We start from the raw sequence: 21,504 nt of genomic DNA on the forward strand, positions 1-21,504 counted from the left end.
TCCTGTGGTCATGTATAGATGTGAGAGTTGGACTGTGAAGAAAGCTGAGTGCCGAAGAATTGATGCTTTTGAACTGTGGTGTTGAAGAAGACTCTTAAGAGTCCCTTGGACTGCAAGGAGATCCAACCAGTCCATTCTGAAGGAGATCAGCCCTGGGATTTCTTTGGAAGGAATGATGCTAAAGCTGAAACTCCAGTACTTTGGCCACCTCATGCGAAGAGTTGACTCATTGGAAAAGACTCTGATGCTGGGAGGGATTAGGGGCAGGAGGAGAAGGGGACGACAGAGGATGAGATGGCTGGATGGCATCACTGACTCGATGGACGTGAGTCTGAGTGAACTCCGGGAGTTGGTGATGGACAGGGAGGCCTGGTGTGCTACGATTCATGGAGTCGCAAAGAGTTGGACACGACTGAGCGACTGAACTGAGCTGAACATCTGTAAAATGGGCCTGTTTTGAAATGAGTTACTACATGTAAAGCACTTAAATCAAAGTCTACCATAATATTAAAGACTTAACAAATTTTTGCTCCTATTATTAACACGTTTTGTGTTTACTGGTTTCCAGAATAACATTTCTATTATCAAAAGCTGTCATTTTACTTTCCAAAAAGAGTATCTCATTTGCATTTGGAAGGTTAAAGAAGCCAAATTTGAACACAGAAATGCTTTTCCTTATATTCCATTTCAAAATTGAAGACATTTGGGGGAGGGATGGATTAGGAGTTTAGGATTAACAGATGCAAACTATTATATATAAAATGGATTAAAAAAAACTAGATCCTACTGTATAGTACAGGGAACGATATCCAATATCCTGTGACAAACCATATGAAAAAAGTATGAAAAAGAATACATATATATATATATATGTGTGTGTGTGTGTGTGTAACTGAATCAGTTTTCTGTATAGTAGAAATTAATACAACATTGTAAATCAACCATCATACTTCAATAAAATAAATTTTTTAAGAAATTGAAGACATTTGATTTTGAGTTCATCAGCTGAATTTAAAGTCATCGAGAAATGCTCCCAAACATACTCATGAATTGTGATCTTCGTGGGGATTTCTGTCCAGAGCCGGGCATAGCGAACAGGCACTACGGACTCCTGGGGATCCCGGTCAACATGCATGTGGAGCATGAGGCGACAAAAAGATGCTCGGAGGTCAAAAGGCAGGCTCTCATCTGACATACATCGCAGGATCAAATCAACAGAGAGCTGTGTAGAAATCTGGTTTATGGCCAGATACTGGCGATCCAAGCACATTCTTGCAAAGAGATTTAGCTGGTACCTTAAAAATAGTAAATGTATTACATTATTTGTCTTATCTGGATAAAGTCTACGTATTAGTATCAATCCACATCTACTTTTATGTTTCTAATATTTCCAAGTGTATGTGATACTGGACATTGTGGTAGTGGGTTAAGTGATTGAATGGCACGTAGATGAGGTCACTTCTATGGCCATGCAGTTGCAATTTCTCTCACTTGTTCTAGCAACAAGTTTCTGGTGGAGACTGCCATCAGGCTCTAGGTTCTTGGTTTCCTAGGATTACAAATACACTAAGCCCAAAGGCTACGGATAACAGCTCTCGTGAAACCATCTCTTCTGCCTTGCCCAGGCTCACTCAGTTCCAGGCTCTCATGTCTACATTCCAAGTGCAGACTTATTCAGTCCCCAAATGATCAATGATTATTCAAGTGAGCAGTCCAAATGGCATCAGTACACTTTGACTCATCAGCCGCCAAGATACAGAAAGTAGCCTTTGATTCTGTAGCTGTAGAGATCAGGGGACACAAGGAATTCTCTGTCTTTCTCAGATTTTGTGATTTAGGCCCAGTCTTGGTTTCTGCTTTGGGTTTCCATGCCTTAGACTCAAAAAACACCAACTCGGTTCTTGCTCTCACTATACTGACTACATCAACCACCACTGAAACTTCAACTACTATATGCCACCACTGAACTTTTACAACTATAGACACCAGTTTGTCCAAGGTCCTAGGTCTCTACATGACCATAAGCAGTATATACATAACTACTGGCTAACCTTCTCTGAGGCCACCTCTACAACCAAATCAGTTTCCCTGGCCCCAGTTCTATCTCCCTCTCAACTCAATTATCTGCACCCACACCAATCAACAAGAGGAAAAACTCCATTGCTGCACAACAGTTCCAAACTAGGAGAAAATGAGAAAATAGCAAGTGATATATGTAGAAAACACAGATGTTTACATTTATTGTGAATATTTTAAATAATACTAAGTATTTCAGCTACCTTAGTTCTGATATAACTTCTTAAGTTTCTTCACATACATCTGACTTCACAGATTTACAGATTTCTGAGAATCACCTCTCAATATGTGAGACTGAGAATTATGGTTCTCCATGATACTTAACCTGTAATAGGTAAGGACTTCCAAATCAGCCTTGGTGCCCTCCTTTGCCTCCTGGGCAAGGTGCCTGATGGCTTTGCCATGAGGTTCCTTGTTGCTGTCAATCCAGTAGAGCCAAACTTCTTCCTCATCAATGTCATCTGAAAGGATGGCACTCTCCATGGGGTTGTCTCCTTGCATTGAGACCAGTCTTGAAATAAATAACACACACAAAAATCTATGAAAAAGTTCATTCAGAAACAAGACAAGGAACTGTCCTGCTTACAAATAATGAACATTAAAGGATGCCTCCATCATTTGGGCTTACTTGGTTTGAATGAGAATGTCTGCATTGCCTGGGCTCAACATAAATTTGCAGATGAGTTCTTGAGTTACGGGTATCGCGGTGGTATTAGACACACACAGATCTGATAAATAATCCAAAAACCTGACAAGAGAAAAAAAATTAAATTGAACATTAGCAAAAAGCATCTTATAAAATCACCACCCATAATATACTTTGGGATATAATGAAACTGTCTAGATATATTTTTAATATTATTTCCATGCAACAGTTTTCTAATGTGTTGCTTACCTACTGCATCATTAGAGACAAATTAAATGTCCAATTATTTGTATTTAGTACAAATCTTGTTTCCAAAAATGATATAAGCTTGCTTCTACTTATTTGCTGATATTCATCCCACAGCACTGTGACTTGTTATATGTACAGTATCAAAACAAAGCCAGATCAAAGTTAACGCTGTACTCAGTAAAACAGCCAGACAGCACATGAATTCGGTCTGGTCAAGTCAGAGGCCTAATTCTATCTTCTAACACTTATTTGCCATGCTAATTAAGAAGATTTTGTCAAGCTGCTTGACTTCTCTGCAATCATTTCTCCCAGATAAGGCAGCATGGTATAAGAGAAAGGCGACTTGCCATGGAGTCAGAAACCCTAACTTCTCTTTCTAGTTGGTTTGTAGGCTTCTATTTTCGCATCTCTAATATATGGATAATATTTCATGACCAGTGTACTTCAGGAGAATGTGCAAGGATTTAAATGAAACAGTGTATTAATATATATATGGACATATTCTAAAAAACTATGGCGAACTATAAAAACACAAGTTATCAGAGTGAAAATCAACCACATTTAAATACATTATCTATAAAGGGCTTTGATGTCCTATGAGATAATAACTCACGATGATACATAATTATCATAGCAATAAGTCCAACATTGTTTTGTCCATGAAAGAATTCTAACTGTACAAAAGTTCTGAAAATACAGCAATAAGCCATAATCCCCACAAGAAAAGACTGCATGAACTACTTCAAACCTTGGCTCTCGATTTCTCCTGAGTAAACTAACAAATGTTTCTATTTCTTTTGCTGTAATGTGTTTCTCTAGTAGTTTTCTGTTGTTGTGCAACAAAGCTGTGATGGTATCTTCTGCCAAAATATCATAGCCAATCTGGGACTGCATGACACAGAAATTCTTAGCAATGTATTCCTGCAAAGGAGAAGGACTGTCAGAATGCACTGCCAAACAGCTTAGAAATAACAGGTTCTATTAGGGTCAGCAACAATGATTAATTTATTCATAAGAGAAATGCACTAAAAATTATTGTCCAAAGAAAAGCAAATAAGTAATTCTTAAATAAATAGAATTTTTGAGGAAGGAATTGCCAATATATTAATATAGACCTCATTTTAATTATAACAGAAAATTACATGTCTAGAAGTAATTTTTAATATGGTACTTAACACTTACAAATTAGAAAAAAATAAACCTAATTAAAATCACAATTTTTTATGACATGATAACTAAGTATCTCACCAGTATAACAGATGGCCCTCTTCAAACACTCACTAAAAGTCATAACCCAGGATTTTGGCATAATTACAGAAAGGAAAATGACCCTCTGACATTTTGTTCATGAAGCACGAGCTTCATACTGTTATATGAAGATCCCAGGTGAACCTAGGCTATTTCTTTTTTTTTACACATACTACAATGATCTATTAAATCTTCTTTTTAAAATGATGATAAAATTACCTAGCACTTTTCATCTTTAAAAAAAATCAGTGAAAAAACTCACAAATAAAAAGGTAAACAGGAAAAAAGTCCAGTAAGGTAATATGATTAGTCACTTTATTGCTCACACCGATTCATCCAATAGATATTTCTGGAAGGCCATTCCAGCTGTATAGTATGGTTATATAAGAGGATGTGCTTGTTTTTAGCAAACACATGTTACAGAATTGAGAGCTAGGGGTATGGCAGTAAACAAGACAGACAAGCTCCCATGGAGCTCATGTCTAGTGATAAAGGGCAGTCATTGAGCTAACAAACAGGATCATTTTAGGTATTGATAAGTGAAATGAAACAAGCAGAAGCATGGGAAAAGCTGACAAATTTAGATGGGGTAGGTGCTGAAAAGGTGACATTTGACCTGGGATAGAAATGATGAAAATGATGAAATAATGGAAATGATTTTTTTTAAAAATGAGGCAATCATGGGGAGAGAAGTCATCGAAGCAATGGGAGTAGCAAGTGGAAGGTTCCGTGGTGGTGGAACCCAGTCTTCTGAGTTCTGTAATCACAGAGTGCCCGTTGCAGCAGGAAAGTCGTCAGTGAGGAGAAAACAAGAGCTGACATGGGAGGTGAGGTCCTGGAGAGCCATGTGAAACAGAAAGGTCCAATCTTAGAGCAAGAGAGAGCCACCAGGGCGTTTCCCCCATGTATGATTCTACCTGCTTTTTCTCCTTCCCACTAGCCTGCCTCTCTATTCCAAGCCACATCTCAGAACTGGTAAGCTTAACCTTCTCCACAGTCCAAAGTGTTCACTTCAGTTTCTTGGGGATTCTCCTTGGGGATGTTTTCTATGCTGGGAAAATTTACTGACTAGAATGTGTTCCTGACTTAAGTAAAACTTACTGATACTAAGAGAACATTTCATACAAAGATGGGCACAATAAAGGACAGAAAAGGTATGGACCTAACAGAAGCAGAAGATATTAAGAAGAGGTGGCAAGAACACACAGAAGAACTATACAAATAAAGATCTTCATGACCCAGATAACCATGAAGGTGTGATCACTCACCTAGAACCAGACATCCTGGAATGTGAAGTCAAGTGGGTCTTAGCTAGTAGAGGTGATGGAATTACAGTTGAGCTATTTCAAATCCTAAAAGATGATGCACTCAATATGTCAGCAAATTTGGAAAACTCAGCAGTGGCCACAGGACTGGAAAAGATCAGTTTTCATTCCAATCCCAAACAAAAGCAATGCCAAAGAATGCTCAAACTACCGCACAATTGTACTCATCTCACACACTGGCAAAGTAATGCTCAAAATTCTTCAAGCCAGGCTTCAACAGTACGTGAACTGTGAACTTCCAGATATTCAAGCTGGATTTAGAAAAGGCAGAGCAACCAGAGATCAAATTGCCAATATCCACTGGTTCACAGAAAAAGCAAGAGAGTTCCAGAAAAAAACATCTACTTCTGCTTTATTGACTATGCCGAAGCCTTTGACTGTATGTATCACAACAAACTGTGGAAAATTCTTCAAGAGATGGGAATACCAGACCACCTGATGTACTTCCTGAGAAATCTGTATGCAGGTCAGGAAGCAACAGTTAGAACTGGACATGGAACAACAGACTGGTTCCAAATAGGAAAAGGAATACGTCAAGGCTATATATTGTCACCCTGCTTATTTAACTTACAAGCAGAGTACATCATGAGAAATTCTGGGCTGGAAGAAGCACAAGCTGGAATCAAGATTACCGGGAGAAATATCAACAATCTCAGATATGCAGATGACACCACCCTTATGGCAGAAAGTGAAAAAAAAAAACTAAAGAACCTCTTGATGAAAGTGAATGAGGAGAGTGAAAAGTTGGCTTAAAGTTCAACATTCAGAAAACTAAGATCATGGCATCTTTTCCCATCACTTCATGCCAAATAGATGGGAAACACTGCAAACAGTGACAGACTTTATTTTGGGGGGCTCCAAAATCACTGCAGATGGTGACTGCAGCCATGAAATTAAAAGATGCTTACTCCTTGGAAGAAAAGTTATGAGCAACCTAAACAGCATATTAAAAAGCAGAGATTACTTTGCTGAGCACCAAAGAATTGACGCTTTTGAACTGTAGTATTGGAGAAGATTCTTGAGAGTCCCTTGCACGGCAAGGAGATCCAACCAGTCCATCCTAAAGGAAATCAGTCCTGAATATTCATTGGAAGGACTAATGTTAAAGCTGAAACTCCAATACTTTGGCCACCTGATGTGAAAAACTGACTCATTTGAAAAGATCTTGATGATGGGAAAGATTCAAGGTGGATGGAGGAAGGGATGACAGAGTTTGAGATGGTTGGATGGCATTACCAGCTCGATGAACATGAGTTTGAGTAAATTCCCGGAGTTGGTGATGGACAGGGAGGCCTGGTGTGCTGCAGTCTGTGGGGTCACAAAGACTCAGACACGACTGAGCGACTGAATTGAACTGATTCCCAAATAGCATCCAGCCTCCGGGTCAGACATCCTCAGCCCTCCACAGCTCAGCCCACATGCCTTTCCAGCTCACTCCCACAACCATCCTTCCAGATGGACTAAACTCATCACCGAAGTTTCCTGACTATGCACTCATCTCTCCAACTATGTAAGAGAAACATAGGACACTAACTTACCAAATGCTAATTAATTGAAAACAATTTTGTATTAAGCACACATATATTACTGAGCCCACTGTATATTATATTATATTTTAAGACAAAAATGAGATGAAATTCTACATGAGTTGGCAACTTTAAGCTATATCCCTGGATACACCTGGGTTCCCTGTCCTCCATGGTTAGGTGTATCTTGCGATGAAACTGCCCTTCTAGGATCCATTATTCTCTTTTCAGAAATTTGTTCACTAAAATGCCAGTTCCCATACAATTTCTGAAAATGATTCTTTTTTTTTTTTTTTTTTTTTAATGATTCTTATTGTATTCAAATGCTTCCTTCTCCAAGCACCCTTCCTGGGTTACCTGAGCTGAGCTCCTCTCTCTCCTGAATTCCCACAATACTGTTTTATCTCCCCTACCCACTCCATGACTCTGCCTTACATTTCAGATGCACATCATATTTTTTCCACCAGACAATGAACTCTTTAGCCTACACATGATGGGGTATGTCACGTGTTTCTAGAAATGCCAAGAAATGTCTCATTCCTCTTTACATAATATATCCAGCATGCCTCCTTCCCATCAGGAGCTAATACCATGCACACATGAGGACTCAGACATCTTCCCCCAACAATTCTAATTTTACAAGGAATAATAAATATGTATGTCATTTTAAATACATTTACAGGTCATTTTTGTGTGTTATAAAATATTTCAATTATAAAAGAAACGTTTTGGAACACACACAAATGACCAAGAGCATTTCACTGCAAAGAAGAATTTCCCATTCCTAATTTATATGTCTTGGAACTGTAACCAAACAACTTCGCCCATACTTTAGATGTTAAAAAGATAAAAAGGCGGGCCATCCTTGAACCTGATTTTTCCGGTAGTCCTGCTGCGAATGTCTCAGCACACGGTAGCACAGCCTCAGCATGTACTTATAGGGGGCGTATCTTTGATCCCCCAGATCTTCCAGTCTCAACATTGAGCCTTCTCCTGCTTTCTCCTTAAAGGGTGCTTTAAGAATCCCAAATACCTATTAAGAAAACAACAACAACTATGACTTATTCTGATGAATGGAGGTGCATGTTTAGAACTTTTTAATTTTTTTATAACAAAAAACGTTGACTCAAAAAGGCTTTTGTAATATTTGAGTAGAATTAGTGGAGAAGGCAATGGCACCCCACTCCAGTACTCTTGCCTGGAAAATCCCAGGTACGGAGGAGCCTGGTAGGCTGTAGTCCATGGGCTCGCTAAGAGTTGGGCACAACTGAGCGACTTCACTTTCACTTTTCACTTTCACACACTGGAGAAGGAAACGGCAACCCACTCCAGTGTTCTTGCCTGGAGAATCCCAGGGATGGGGGAGCCTGGTGGGCTGCCATCTATGGGGTTGCACAGAGTCGGACACGACTGAAGCGACTTAGCAGCAGCAGCAGCAGTGTAAAGTAAAAAAATAAAAGAAAGATTTTTGGGGGGGATATAAGACCAACATATTAAGGGACAGAAAAATACTGCTAAAAATATTCCCTAAATTAAATGACAAAACAATATTTAAATAAAATGCTTCATTTTGTTTAGAAATTCTATTTTATTAAAATAAAAAATATTTGGGAAGTGTTCAACTTCCCTAATAAGTCAGACAGAAAAAGAAAAAAATCATATGATATCACTTATATGCAGAACCTAAAAAAAATTATACAAGTGAATTTATTTTCAAAACAGAAACAGACTCACAGACTAGAAAATGAACTATGGTTACCTGGTGGAAGGTGGGAGGGAGGGCTAAATTGGGGGTTTGGAACTGACACGTACATACTGCTATATTTAAAGTAACCAATAAGGACTTAACGTAAATAAATAAATATTTGGTTAAAAATAATAAAATTTTAAAGATTTTAAGTTTTACCAAGTTACATGAACATATTCAGATGCACTAAAATATAGTTTGACTTCAATGGGCTTTGAAGTCAAACAACTACTTCTGTTATTCCCTATAAATTTCTAAAAATCAAAACACTATAAGGAAAATCAAAACACTATAAGGAAATTTACTTTTCATCTAAAACTGACTACCTCCAAATATTGCTTTTAAACCTCTTAGTAAAAGAATTAACTTATTATTTGTATACATAAAGATGTGACCAAATCAATGAATGTATCAGCATTCAAAACAAATAAGGAGCCATATGGGCACCTGGTGATACCCAGTGACTCAGATTCTTCTTGTAAGAAAATTAGCAGTTGGGAAGTATTTAAAAAGCATTGAGGAGCATGACTCTTTTTAGGCAAGAAGACAGCAGGTAGGATCACCTGGAGATGAACTGGCAGGATGAGTAAATTATTTATAAAAGAGCACCTAGGCAAAGACATGAGGAGTCATACAAGAAAGCAGAATTATCCTCTGTAGTCCATGAAATAAAATATGAATTAAAGTTTCTTCAATAATTCTATATTCACTAAACTGTGAATTTTCTATTTATTATACTGAAGTAAAATATTTGACATATATTGGTTGAAATAATAAATCATTCAAGGTTCTAATAGTCCTTGAAATCAAATGTTTTATACAAAAGAAATGCTAATGTTAGAAAAGACTTTGTCTCATTAGATTTGCAACCTTTATTTTATTTGAGAAAACTGTTGATTTTATATATTCTGACAATCAGCTACAGAATATTAACTGATAATGTCTACTATTTTCCTTTCCCAACTCTACAATAGCAGGTATATTAATAACATAAATTTTATTTTTTAAGGATCTTCCTACAGTCCACAGTTAAGGCAGAAGCCCATTACTTATATAGCAATTAACAGAATAAAAAGAATGCACGAAGGTAGGCATGTCCAAACGTGCATAGTATTAGGGAGTAAATTAATTTGCCGGCACATGATGAACAACTTCAGGAAGACATAGCATAGGAGCATTTCTAGACTTCCAGGGAAAAAACTAGAATACTGTAAAGAGCACTTGTGACTAATGAATAGACTGCCCTACTTTTTGAGGGGAAAATGGGGGAAGAGGAGGAAGCAGATGGAAATGGCAGCTTCCAAGCTCCCCTGGAAATTCTACTTAGAACATTATTACAGCATGTTTTCTGGAAACAGTTTGACCATGTAGGTTTTTCAGAGGTCTGTGGCAGGCTGTCTCCAAGATAGCTCTCAGTGAACCCTGCCTCCTGGAATTACTCTCTTATGGAATCCTGTCTTATTGACTGTGAGTTGGAATTATTGGCTCACTTCTAACTAAGAGAACAAGGTAGAAATGATGAGATATTAGAATTTCTAAGATGAGGTTACAAAAAGACTATGACCTCCACCTGGAGGCCCTCTCTTCTTCTGTCTTGGATCCCTCACTTCTAAGGAACACAACCTGCCTGGTCTTGAGGCAGCCCTGTGGAGAGGCCCAAGTGAGTGAGCTGAGTAATAAATCCTCCCCTGTTTGAGCCTCGAGATGACCACAACCCAGCCAAGACCTTGACTGCAGCCTGTGAAACACCGTGAGCAAGAACTGCCCACCTAAACCACCCCCAGATTCCTAGTCCACAGAAAACCTAAGTATCTGCTGGCTTTTGACACTAAGTTTAGGGGTAATTTGTTATACATCAATAGGTAACTAATACAAGAACTTTCCTGATACTATAATTCAAAAGATACAATATGCAAAGTCACCTGTGCCAATATGTTCTGTTCCCTCATTAACTTCTGACGTTCTCGGTTTGGCTTGGTGATAAGCACGTCTAGAACGTCTTGTCCGTTGTTAGGTACATCAGCAACAAAGAAGATAAGGTCTTCCAGTAACTTGGTTACAAACCTATCATAAAAAGAAAGGGAAATATTATGGTGTGCTTAATCTTGGAAATATTTGTAAATAAGCACTAAAACATTAAAAAGTAAAAGTATTTTATAATAAAATCATTTAATGAAATAACTAATACAGTAAATATTTACTTAAATTAGCTGCTGAGTCACTTCAGTCGTGTCCGACTCTGTGCGACCCCATAGATGGCAGCCCACCAGGCTCCCCGGTCCCTGGGATTCTCCAGGCAAGAACACTGGAGTGGGTTGCCATTTCCTTCTCCAATGCATGAAAGTGAAAAGTGAAAGTGAAGTCGCTCAGTCATGTCCGACTCTTGGCGACTCCATGGACTGCAGCCCACCAGGCTCCTCCATCCATGGGATTTTCCAGGCAAGAGTACTGGAGTGGGGTGCCATTGCCTTTTCCCATTTACTTAAATCTTTGCAAAGAGCATCCCTTCTTCAGTTCCACCAACCCCTACTCCTACCTCCAACTCTAATCAAGTATTTGCAAAGACAATTATGAAATAAAACCCCATGAGTCCCAAAATCAGAGGTGTTGAGAGGATAACACCCATCAGCAGATGCTTTTTCATGACTGACTCACAAAGAAGGGTATTTTGGCTTTATGAGAGAACAGCTAAACTAAATTCTTAAACTCAAATTTGTTCTTTTTTATTATCAACTACATTTTCTAATCTTTACCACATTACAATTTCTCTCTGTACAGAATAGGAAAAACTTAAATGACCTGCAAAGAGAGACAAGAGCAAGCCATCATATCTCTAAATTGTTCTGAAAGTATTAACTGATCTATACAAATCATAGCACCCTAAAATCATACACTAATGTTTACCTTTAATTCTACATTTTGGCTATTTTTTTTAACTATTACTTGAACATTAGTGGCATCTGGCACCTTCCTCCCTTAGCTTTCTTCTTCCTCCTTCCTGCGGTTTATCATTTCCTGTGTGACTCTTTTTTGTAAAATTCATACAGGCACTACACCACCAGGGAACTGCATCATATATGAATTTTTTAATACTACAAAAACTATCCAACAAATATTTAAGTAAACTTTATCCAAGAAGATGTCATATAGATGCATGATGGAATGCTACTCAGACAGAAAAGAATGAAATAGTATCATCTGCCACAACATGGATGGACCTAGAGATTACCATTACTAAGTGAAGTTCAAGTCCGACAGAAAAAGACAAATACCATATGATATCATTTGTATGTGGAATCTAAAATATGACACAAATGAATTTATTTACAATGTTTTAACAGAAACACAGACATGGAAAACAAACTTATGGTTACAAAAACAGGCACAGGGTGGGGGAGGAATAAATTAGGAGTTTGAGATTAGCAGATAAAAACTACCATATATAAAACAGATAAACAACAAAGTCCTACTGAAAAACACAGGGAACCATATTCAACATTCTATAATAAACCATAATGAAAACGAATATATTTATATATAACTGGATCACTTTACACTAGAATCTAACACAACATTGTAAATCAACTATATTTCAATAAATAAGCTTTATCCATATACATCAGCATAATTATTCACTGTTATTAGTATGATCAATCAAGACCACATCAACAAAAGAACTACAATTTAAGAGATTCAGTGACTCTAGAAAAGTGCGGAATGTATTCCGTTATGAAGCACCTTGATCTTACCTCCAGATTCAACTCTTGCAAGGGAGTGGAGCCAAGTGGATAAACCTATAATCCAGAATTTAGCCACCACATCCAAATTCAGCGCACCTCCAAAGTTCATAAACTTACTCCAAATTCCAGAGATATGTTTTCTTGTGTGCCTATTTTAAATTCTAACCCCATCTGTTTCTTTTCGACAAAATGTCTTAGGAATAGGATTCACTGACATAGCTTCTAGGGGCACCCACAGAAATGTAAAACATGATTTCTACACATCAAAATGTGGTGTGAATTTCTTTCCAAATTGTGACTCAACATCTTCTAAATTATTCTGTTGTCCTTAACAGCAATAATAAAATATTTATTTTGAGCTCAGACTTCTTCAGCAAACTAAAATTGAGTTGAGCTTCAAGGGCTCAATTTACAAGTCCAGTCCAAGCATAAATATATCTGCATTTTCTTTTTAGAAGTATTGGGTTTTGTTTTTTTTTCTCTTGCTGTTTAGAGGATATTGTATTCAGGTGTTTAGTTATTTAAGAAAGTGCAACTCTGGGAGCAACTACAAATGCCTCTGCTTCAAACTCTTCCAGATGGCTTACAAATGAATGATGGTGGAGATGCAGATGTAGAGAATGATCTTGTGGACACAGCAGGGGAAGGAGAGGGTAGGACACATTGAGAAAGTAGCTTTGACATATATACACTACCATATGTAAAACGGATAGAGTGGGAAGTTGCTCCATAACACAGGGAGCCCTGCTTGGTGCTCTGTGATGACCTAGAGGGGAAGGATGGGGGGCTGCGAGGGAGGCTCACGAGGAAAGGGGATATATATATACATAGATAGTTATGACCGATTCTCAATGTTGTACAGCAGAGACCAACACAATATTGTAAAGCAATTATCTTCCAATTAAAAATAAATTAAAAACTGGTGATAGCTAATGGAATGATGATGAAGAAAATTAACAGTCTTGACTGAGAATGACTATACATTAACCTTATTTGCAGAGCCCACCTCCCCTAATGATGAGGCAATGATAGTCAAGAAAATGAGTCTTCTCTTTTGACCTCCAAAACTGTTGAAACCTTATTGTTGTCTTTTCACCTCAAGCATCCCATCTGTGGCAAATAAAACTGATTTTTTCAGTTTAGACCAAATTACAATTCTGTACTGGGAGATGGGTGAAAGTGAAAGTGAAGTCGCTCAGTTGTGTCCGACTCTTTGTGACCCCATGGACTGCAGCCTACCAGGCTCCTCCGTCCATGGGATTTTCCAGGCAAGAGTACTGGAGTGGGTTGCCATTTCCTCCTCCAGGAGAGCTTTCCAACCCAGGGACTGAAACCGGGTCTCCTGCATTGTAGGCAGACGCAGGTCCTTTAATCACTCAAACTTATTAATTTCCCTTTATTAAAAACTTTTTGTGTGAATTTTATCATATGCACCCATGATAAACAAAATATATATTTAAAAAAGACATACCTAAAACATAACAAAAACCAGGAACGAAATAAGAAGCACAGTGATAAGCAAGGATAATATTCAGTACTGGCAAGACAATGGGGACCGAAAGCATATGGCAGGGAACTAAACTAAAGACACAAAAGCAGAGACTAAAGCAAGGTGTCTCCATCTCTTAAAGGAACCTTAAACATATTGTGACCCCTGTTCCAGCCCCGGCTGTGCAGTGAGTGAGTGATAGGAGGAAAGAGAGGAAGCACACAGACAGAACTGGACTCAACCACCTGCAATCTCCATGGCCAAAGCCTCAAATTAGCGGAGGACACAAATTCTCAGCCCTCACTATCAGATCTGGCTCTGGACTTGTTGAGATGAGCAAGGTGGAAGCAACCATAAAACTAATAAAGAAAATGAGAGAATGCAGAGAGAGAATAAGAAAAATATTTCCACTCAAGAAGAACCTGCATATTTAAATTTCAAAGCACAAGAGAAAAACTGACATTAAGAAAACCATCCATCATACTGAAAAGCCAGGAGGCACTTCATCACCAAAAAAATGCAAGTAGCAGTACAATTTCAAAATAACTTTTAAATCAGTGTGTTTCCGATCCTCAAAGAGTTAAGAAAACAATTATATACCAAAGAAGACACTATACATAAAAGAGGGCAGATACAAATGAAGAAAATGTGGCTATGCAAAAGAATCAATAGAAATCTGAGAAACAAAATTATAATCATTTAAATAAAAATATAATTCATGAAGGTAAAATACTACACACACATTCTAAGAAAATGTGGTGACTTATAGACAGTACCAAAAAAATCAATCTAGGAAGCAGGACAGATTTCAAAAGGCAAGTTATAAAAGGAAAGTTAAGAGATAAGGGAGATGAATTAAGAGGATTCGACACCCATCTAATAGGAGTTCCAGAAGAGAGGTAAGAGGAAAAGATAAATATTTGAAGGAAGATGGCTGAAAATTTTCCAGAATTGAAGAAAAATATAAGTATTCTGATTAAAAGTATACCCTAAGTGTCAAGTGGGAAAAATAAAATTAAAAATTACTTGTAAACACATTGTAGTGAAACTTTAGGACATCAAAGACAAAAGAAAAAAATCTACAAAATTATCAGAAAGTAAGCAAAAAGGCCAATAAAGAATAATAATTCTTAACGGCAAGATACAACAGAAAATAATTGTTATAACTTTAAAATACTAAAGAAAAAGAATTGTCAAGCTGGCATTTCATACATAAAGTATCAGTTAAAAAAGGAGGTAAAATGAAGACATCCCCATATAAAGATTAATAAGATTTATAACCTCATTGAACAGACTAAAGAAAAAATTTCAGCAAAAAGAAAAGTGAACCCAGAGAGGAGTGAAATGCAAGAAATAAAAGCAAGTAGAACAAAAGGTAAAATACATTAATATAATTAATAACTGAAAAATAATTTTAGGAACTAAATTTTCAGGAAAAAAGTGATACATCATAACTTAGATGACATAAGTAATTTAAAGAATAAACTCAGAACTATGGGTCTAGACAACTATTGCCCCCTAAAAAAAAAGATGGGAAGTAGAATAGCAGAGAATAATCAAAGCATTCTGAAGTATTTTTCTCCCATGAGAGAAAGAAATATTTTCAAGTTGTGTAAAAAAGAAGATATAGCTGAAATGTATGACAAGACCATATGGGCACTTGCAAAAGAATAGGAACAGGATCTATAGCTTCTAAACCAGAAGAAAAGTAAAAATGGGGAGAAAATACAAACTTAACCACTCCAACAGAAAGGAAGAAAGAAGAAGAGGGAAAAGAAAAAAAGCTATACAGGAGAAAGAAAATAACAAAATATGATACCCATTGGTATTCAAATAAGTCCAAACACATTATTTAACAAATCAAGGTAATTAAACGTTAGCGAATTCAAATAGACTATCAGATTATATTTTTAAAATCCAGCTCTTGCCTGCTCACAAGACATTAACAAAGCAAAATGACTGGCAAATCTGAAACAAATGGATATCGAAAAAAGGCATCTACTCAAACACAAACAAAGGATAGCTGGTGTCAAGACAGGAATATCAAGCAAGTAAAATGCCTGTGATCCAGCAATCCCACTGCTGGGCATACACACTGAGGAAACCAGAAGGGAAAGAGACACGTTACCCCAATGTTCATCGCAGCACTGTTTATAATAGCCAGGATGTGGAAGCAACCTAGATGCCCATCAGCAGATGAATGGATAAGAAAGCTGTGGTACATAAACACAATGGAGTATTACTCAGCCATTAAAAAGAATACATTTGAATCAGTTCTAATGAGGTGGATGAAACTGTAGCCTATTATACAGAGTGAAGTAAGCCAGAAAGAAAAACACCAATACAGTATACTAACACATATATATGGAATTTAGAAAGATGGTAACAATAACCCTGTGTATGAGACAGCAAAAGAGACACTGATGTATAGAACAGTCTTATGGACTCTGTGGGAGAGGGAGAGGGTGGGAAGATTTGGGAGAATGGCATTGAAACATGTATAATATCATGTATGAAACGAGTCGCCAGTCCAGGTTTGATGCACGATACTGGATGCTTGGGGCTGGTGCACTGGGACGACCCAGAGGGATGGTATGGGGAGGGAGGAGGGAGGAGGGTTCAGGATGGGGAACACGTGTATACCTGTGGCGGATTCATTTCGATATTTGGCAAAACCAATACAATATTGTAAAGTTTAAAAATAAAATAAAATTTAAAAAAATAAAAAGGAAAAAAAATTCAAAGGGAAATGAGACTGCTATAAGAAGATATTAACTCTGTATCAGAAGGACATCTGATCTGGTGATCACATGTTGGATGGCCCCTGCTCTAGATTCTGAGCTCCTATCTCAGGGAACTGGAACCAATACTCAAGCCCGTAAATTGCATGAAGATGTGAATGGAGCCTGTGCTGTTCATGGCTGCATTGCCACCGTGAGCAAACTGTCCTAAGAATACTACACAATTTTAACAAACAAGGAAATCCTGTCACATATGACAATATGAGTGAACCTGCTTTGTGAAATAAACCAGTCATAGAAGGACAAACACCGCATGATTCCACTTACACGAGGAGTGACTGCTTCCTTAAACTTTGCTCCTTACTGTCAAACTATGTTTCAAAATGCTTATATCAGTTATCTCCTGGAAAGCAAGGAGATCAAACCAGTCAATCCTAAAGGAAATCAGTCGTAAATATTCATCAGAAGGACTGATGCTGAAAGCTTCCAATATGTTGGCCACCTGATGTGAAGAACTAACTCAGTGGAAAAGACCCTGATGCTGGGAAAGATTGAAGGCATGAGGAAAAGAGGATGACAGAGATGAGATGGTTGGATGGCATCACTGACTCAATGGACATGAGTTTCAGCAAGCTCTGGGAGTTGGTGATGGACAAGGATGCCTGGCGTGCCACAGTCCATGGGTTCACAGAGTCGGACACGACTGAGCAACTGAACTGAACTGATACCAATTATCATTTCACCAGCTGTCATGAGAATTTCAGTGTGTGAATGCCTGGGAAATTGGTAATTTCTTATTTTTCTTATTCAAATTGAAAGGTATGTAGCAGACCATGAAGTGGATAAATACAGAGAATGCTTGCGCTCTGGTGTATTGGAAACCTATGGACTTTAAAAACACACATGATTAAATCCCCCATTTACAGTGTGACCTTACCTGATTGGCTTAAACTTTCAATTATCCTTTATGTAGAATGGGAATAATGTCCATATCAAGGTTGTTTGAAGGACTAGAGAAATATATTTACAGTACCTAACATAGTACCAAATAAAGTAGGGATGAAATGACTGATGGCTATCAGTATCACTCTTTCTTACTCATTTCCAAAACAGAATGAGTGGAGGAATCAAAGATCCAGTTTCTTCGAGTGTCTCTGAGCGAGTTACAAGGGCAGAAAGCTACACTTTTGCAGACTGTTTGCTGGTATTATATAACATGTTTGCTTTGTGGGACTTGAGCAGAGAAATGTATCTTGAATAAATAAGAACAAAAAAGCATAAAACTTTTAGGGCTTCTAAAACTCCAAACCCAAATATCAAATCAAGTGCATCAAAAGGCATCTCTTAGGAAACATTCAAAAGGAAAGGTCAGAAAGTAACCCAAACAACTGTGTTCAAGCCAAACTAAAATAGAAAAATGTAAACATTCCCCAGATTTTAATGTTACTATGTTCATTTAGGCACCAGGATCTGCTCATTGAGAAGCAGGTGTGCCGCCATGGAGACCATTCTATGTATTTCCTTAGAGTCATTCATTCACCTGAGAGCTATTGCAAGAGTTCACAACTGACTCTTGATGATTTAAAAGTTATTCTAGCTCATGCAGCTCAATACCAGAAAAATAAACGACCCAATCAAAAAACAGGCCAAAGAACTAAAAAGACATTTCTCCAAAGAAGACATACAGATGGCTAACAAACACATGAAAAGAAGCTCAACGTCACTCATTATTAGAGAAATGCAAATCAAAACCACAACGAGGTACCATTTCACACCAGTCAGAATGGCTGCTATCCAAAAGTCTACAAGCAATAAATGCTGGAGAGGGTATGGAAAAAAGGGAATGCAAAACAGGACAGCCACTATGGAGAAGAGTGTAGAGATTCCTTAAAAAACTGGAAACAGAACTGCCATATGACCCAGCTATCCCACTGCTGGGCATACACACTGAGGAAACCAGAACTGAAAGAGAAGTATGTACCCCAATGTTCATCCCAGCACTGTTCTCAATAGCCAAGACATGGAAGCAACCTAGATGTCCACTGGCTGATGAATGGATAAGAAAGTTGTGGTACATATACATGATGGAATATTACTCAGCTTTAAAAAGAACATATTTGAATCCGTTCTAATGAGGTGGATGAAACTGGAGCCTATTATACAGAGCAAAGTAAGTCAGAAAGAAAAACATCAATACAATATATTAACGCATATATATGGGATTTAAAAAGATGGTAACGATGACCCTATATGTGAGATGGCCAAAGAGACACAAATATAAAGAATAGATTTTTGGACTCAGTGGAGAAGGCGAGGGTGGGATGATTTGAGAGAATAGCATTGAAACATATGTATTACCATATGTGAAAGAGATGACAGTCCAAGTTCAGTGCATAAAACAGGGCACTCAGAGCACTGGAACAACCCAGAGGGATGGAATGGGATGGGAAGGGAGGTGGGAGGGGGGTTCAGGATGGGGGACACATATACACCCGTGACTGATTCGTACCAATGTATGGCAAAACCCACCACAATACTGTAAAGTAATTAGCTTCTAATTAAATAAATTAATTTAAAAATATGAATGATAAATAAATAAGTAAAAGTCATACTAGAAAGGTACTAACCTCCTTTCATTCTGGGTTATTGTGCCATTTTCCAGCTTTTTAACTGTAGTCGCCAGCACTTTATTTGCATCATTGGCAAAGTCTAAGTCTCGGACCTCGGACAGTGGGACAGACACAATGGCAAATGCTTCTTTATCTTCTTTTGTCTGGCAAGTTCCAATCTGCAATGTGTGTTTCCATTAAGATTAGTTGCTTTATTAAAAAATGATGCAATACTCCTAAAGTACTAACACATCTTAGTACTGCAGAAGAGGTACAAAACAGAAGTAGATGATCCAAACACAACAATTCCTACAAGCATTGCCCACTATGAAAAGCTGTAGAGACACAGATCTCTCCTGCCCGTTTCCTGCCTTGTTCTCAAAGCCCGACTGGCAATGTTTCCCTTTTACCCTTGCCCTTTGCTTCAGTTTCAACAGAGGAGAGGAAATGCCCTTCTGGAATCTTCCTCCCTTCCTACATGCTGCTCCCATTCTCTTGGTATCTCTGCTGCATCTTCTTGAATCACAGCCCTGCAGTGACCTGACTGGTGGGCATGAGTCCTTGATGAAATCCAGTGCAACAATCTCTAATATTGACAAAGTGCAGTTGTAAGAACATGTCAGTCATCCCCTAATCCTATTCATACAACATCTGGATGAAAAGTAAACCATTCTCAGAAACATTTACCTTCAACATAACAGGCCTCTCTTCATCCGTGTCTATGGGGATGCTAGTACTGGTTACCCATGTGTTTGTACATAGATGTCTTAACCGCACATATGAGTTCCTAAAAGAAAAATAATATTTAAAAAATGGTTTATAAAAAATTAACACACTTAACATCAACATATTTAACAGTTTCATACATGATATGAATATAAATATATTTTAGGCAATTAATGAGTATAGACAAGTCACATTTTAAGGGAAAATCTGACTACAGACTATTTCAAAGCATGCAGTATTATTACCTAGGCCGGTGGTTCTCAAAATCTAGACCTTGGACCAGCACCATCAGCATCACCTGGACACTAGCTAGAAATACAAATTCCAAGGTTTTATCCCAGTCCACTGAATCAGAGAATCTGAGCGTGAGGTCCAACAGTGAGTATTTTACCAGCGTCTCCAGGAAATTCTGATGTATACAAAGGTAAGAAGCACTGCCTGTAACCATCTCAGTTATAATGGCTGTCTCACTGTAGTCCCTTCTGTGGTTTAACCATTTGCACATGAAAGTATACAGTGTAGTCGATCCTCAGTAATTGCAGATTATGTACTTGTGACAAATTATCTCTACCCCCAAAATCAATTCTTGGGGGAACTTTGGCAGTCTTTCTCAGACATGCATACAGTGGCAAAAAATGTGATTCCCTGCCATTCACATCCCCAGTGAGGCTGAACAAGGTGACGCTCTGCCTTCTCGTTTCTGCTCTTGAACCGTCACCAAGTGTCTTTTCGTGGCCTGTATATTACCATGATTTCACTGTCATTGGGGAATTCACTGTTGAAAACAGCCCCAAGTGTAGTGCTGAAGTGCGGTCTTGTGTTCCTGTAGAGCAAAGCTGTGACGTGCATTACAGAGAAAATACTAACGACAGAGAAGCTTCATCCAGGCATGAGTTATAGTGCTGCTGGTCATGAATTCAGTGCTCACGAACCAAAAGTATATATTAAGTGAGGTGTCTTTAACCAAAAACACATAAAAAACAAGGTTGAGTATTAACTGATTGACAAAAATACTGTGTCCAGAAGCTTGCAGGAACCTAACTCTGTATTTCCCTTAGGAGCAATGGTCCCATATTTGCTAATTCACGTTCCAGCAATAGTAAGAACCAATGATAGGTGAATTATGAGAGAGTGTATGAGAAAGAACAGCTAGAGCTTCCTCCAGCTCAAATATTATCATTTTCAGTGAAACTTTTATTATCATTTGTTAAACAAAATGAATAAAGTGTCCATTAAAAGAAAACCATTGTGGTAAGTTCTCTGCTTCAAGTTGCAAGAAGTTCAGAAGGAAAGATAAGATAAATCCCTATAATACAAGGCAGAAAGCATTAAGGCCAATAACAGAAACCAAAAAAAAAAAAAAAAAGGCTTCAGGGAAAGAG

The 21,504-nt window shown here is 37.9% G+C and overlaps 1 protein-coding gene across 2 annotated transcripts in view; it reads right to left on the reverse strand.

The window, feature by feature from the left end:
* Positions 1-21,504, reverse strand: part of ITPR2 (inositol 1,4,5-trisphosphate receptor type 2) — a 584,772-nt gene that overhangs the window by 389,486 nt on the left and 173,782 nt on the right. For both annotated transcript variants that reach the window (XM_005902445.3, XM_070371231.1), the window contains 8 exons: positions 20,084-20,183; positions 19,415-19,575; positions 10,740-10,881; positions 7,942-8,103; positions 3,720-3,892; positions 2,705-2,824; positions 2,402-2,587; positions 1,044-1,295 (listed from right to left, as the gene is read on the reverse strand). In XM_005902445.3, the coding sequence (XP_005902507.2) occupies positions 1,044-1,295; positions 2,402-2,587; positions 2,705-2,824; positions 3,720-3,892; positions 7,942-8,103; positions 10,740-10,881; positions 19,415-19,575; positions 20,084-20,183 (1,296 nt within the window). The remainder of the gene's footprint in view (positions 1-1,043; positions 1,296-2,401; positions 2,588-2,704; positions 2,825-3,719; positions 3,893-7,941; positions 8,104-10,739; positions 10,882-19,414; positions 19,576-20,083; positions 20,184-21,504) is intronic.

This window comes from Bos mutus, chromosome 5, assembly GCF_027580195.1.
Source record: "Bos mutus isolate GX-2022 chromosome 5, NWIPB_WYAK_1.1, whole genome shotgun sequence".
Classification (NCBI taxonomy): domain Eukaryota; kingdom Metazoa; phylum Chordata; class Mammalia; order Artiodactyla; family Bovidae; genus Bos; species Bos mutus.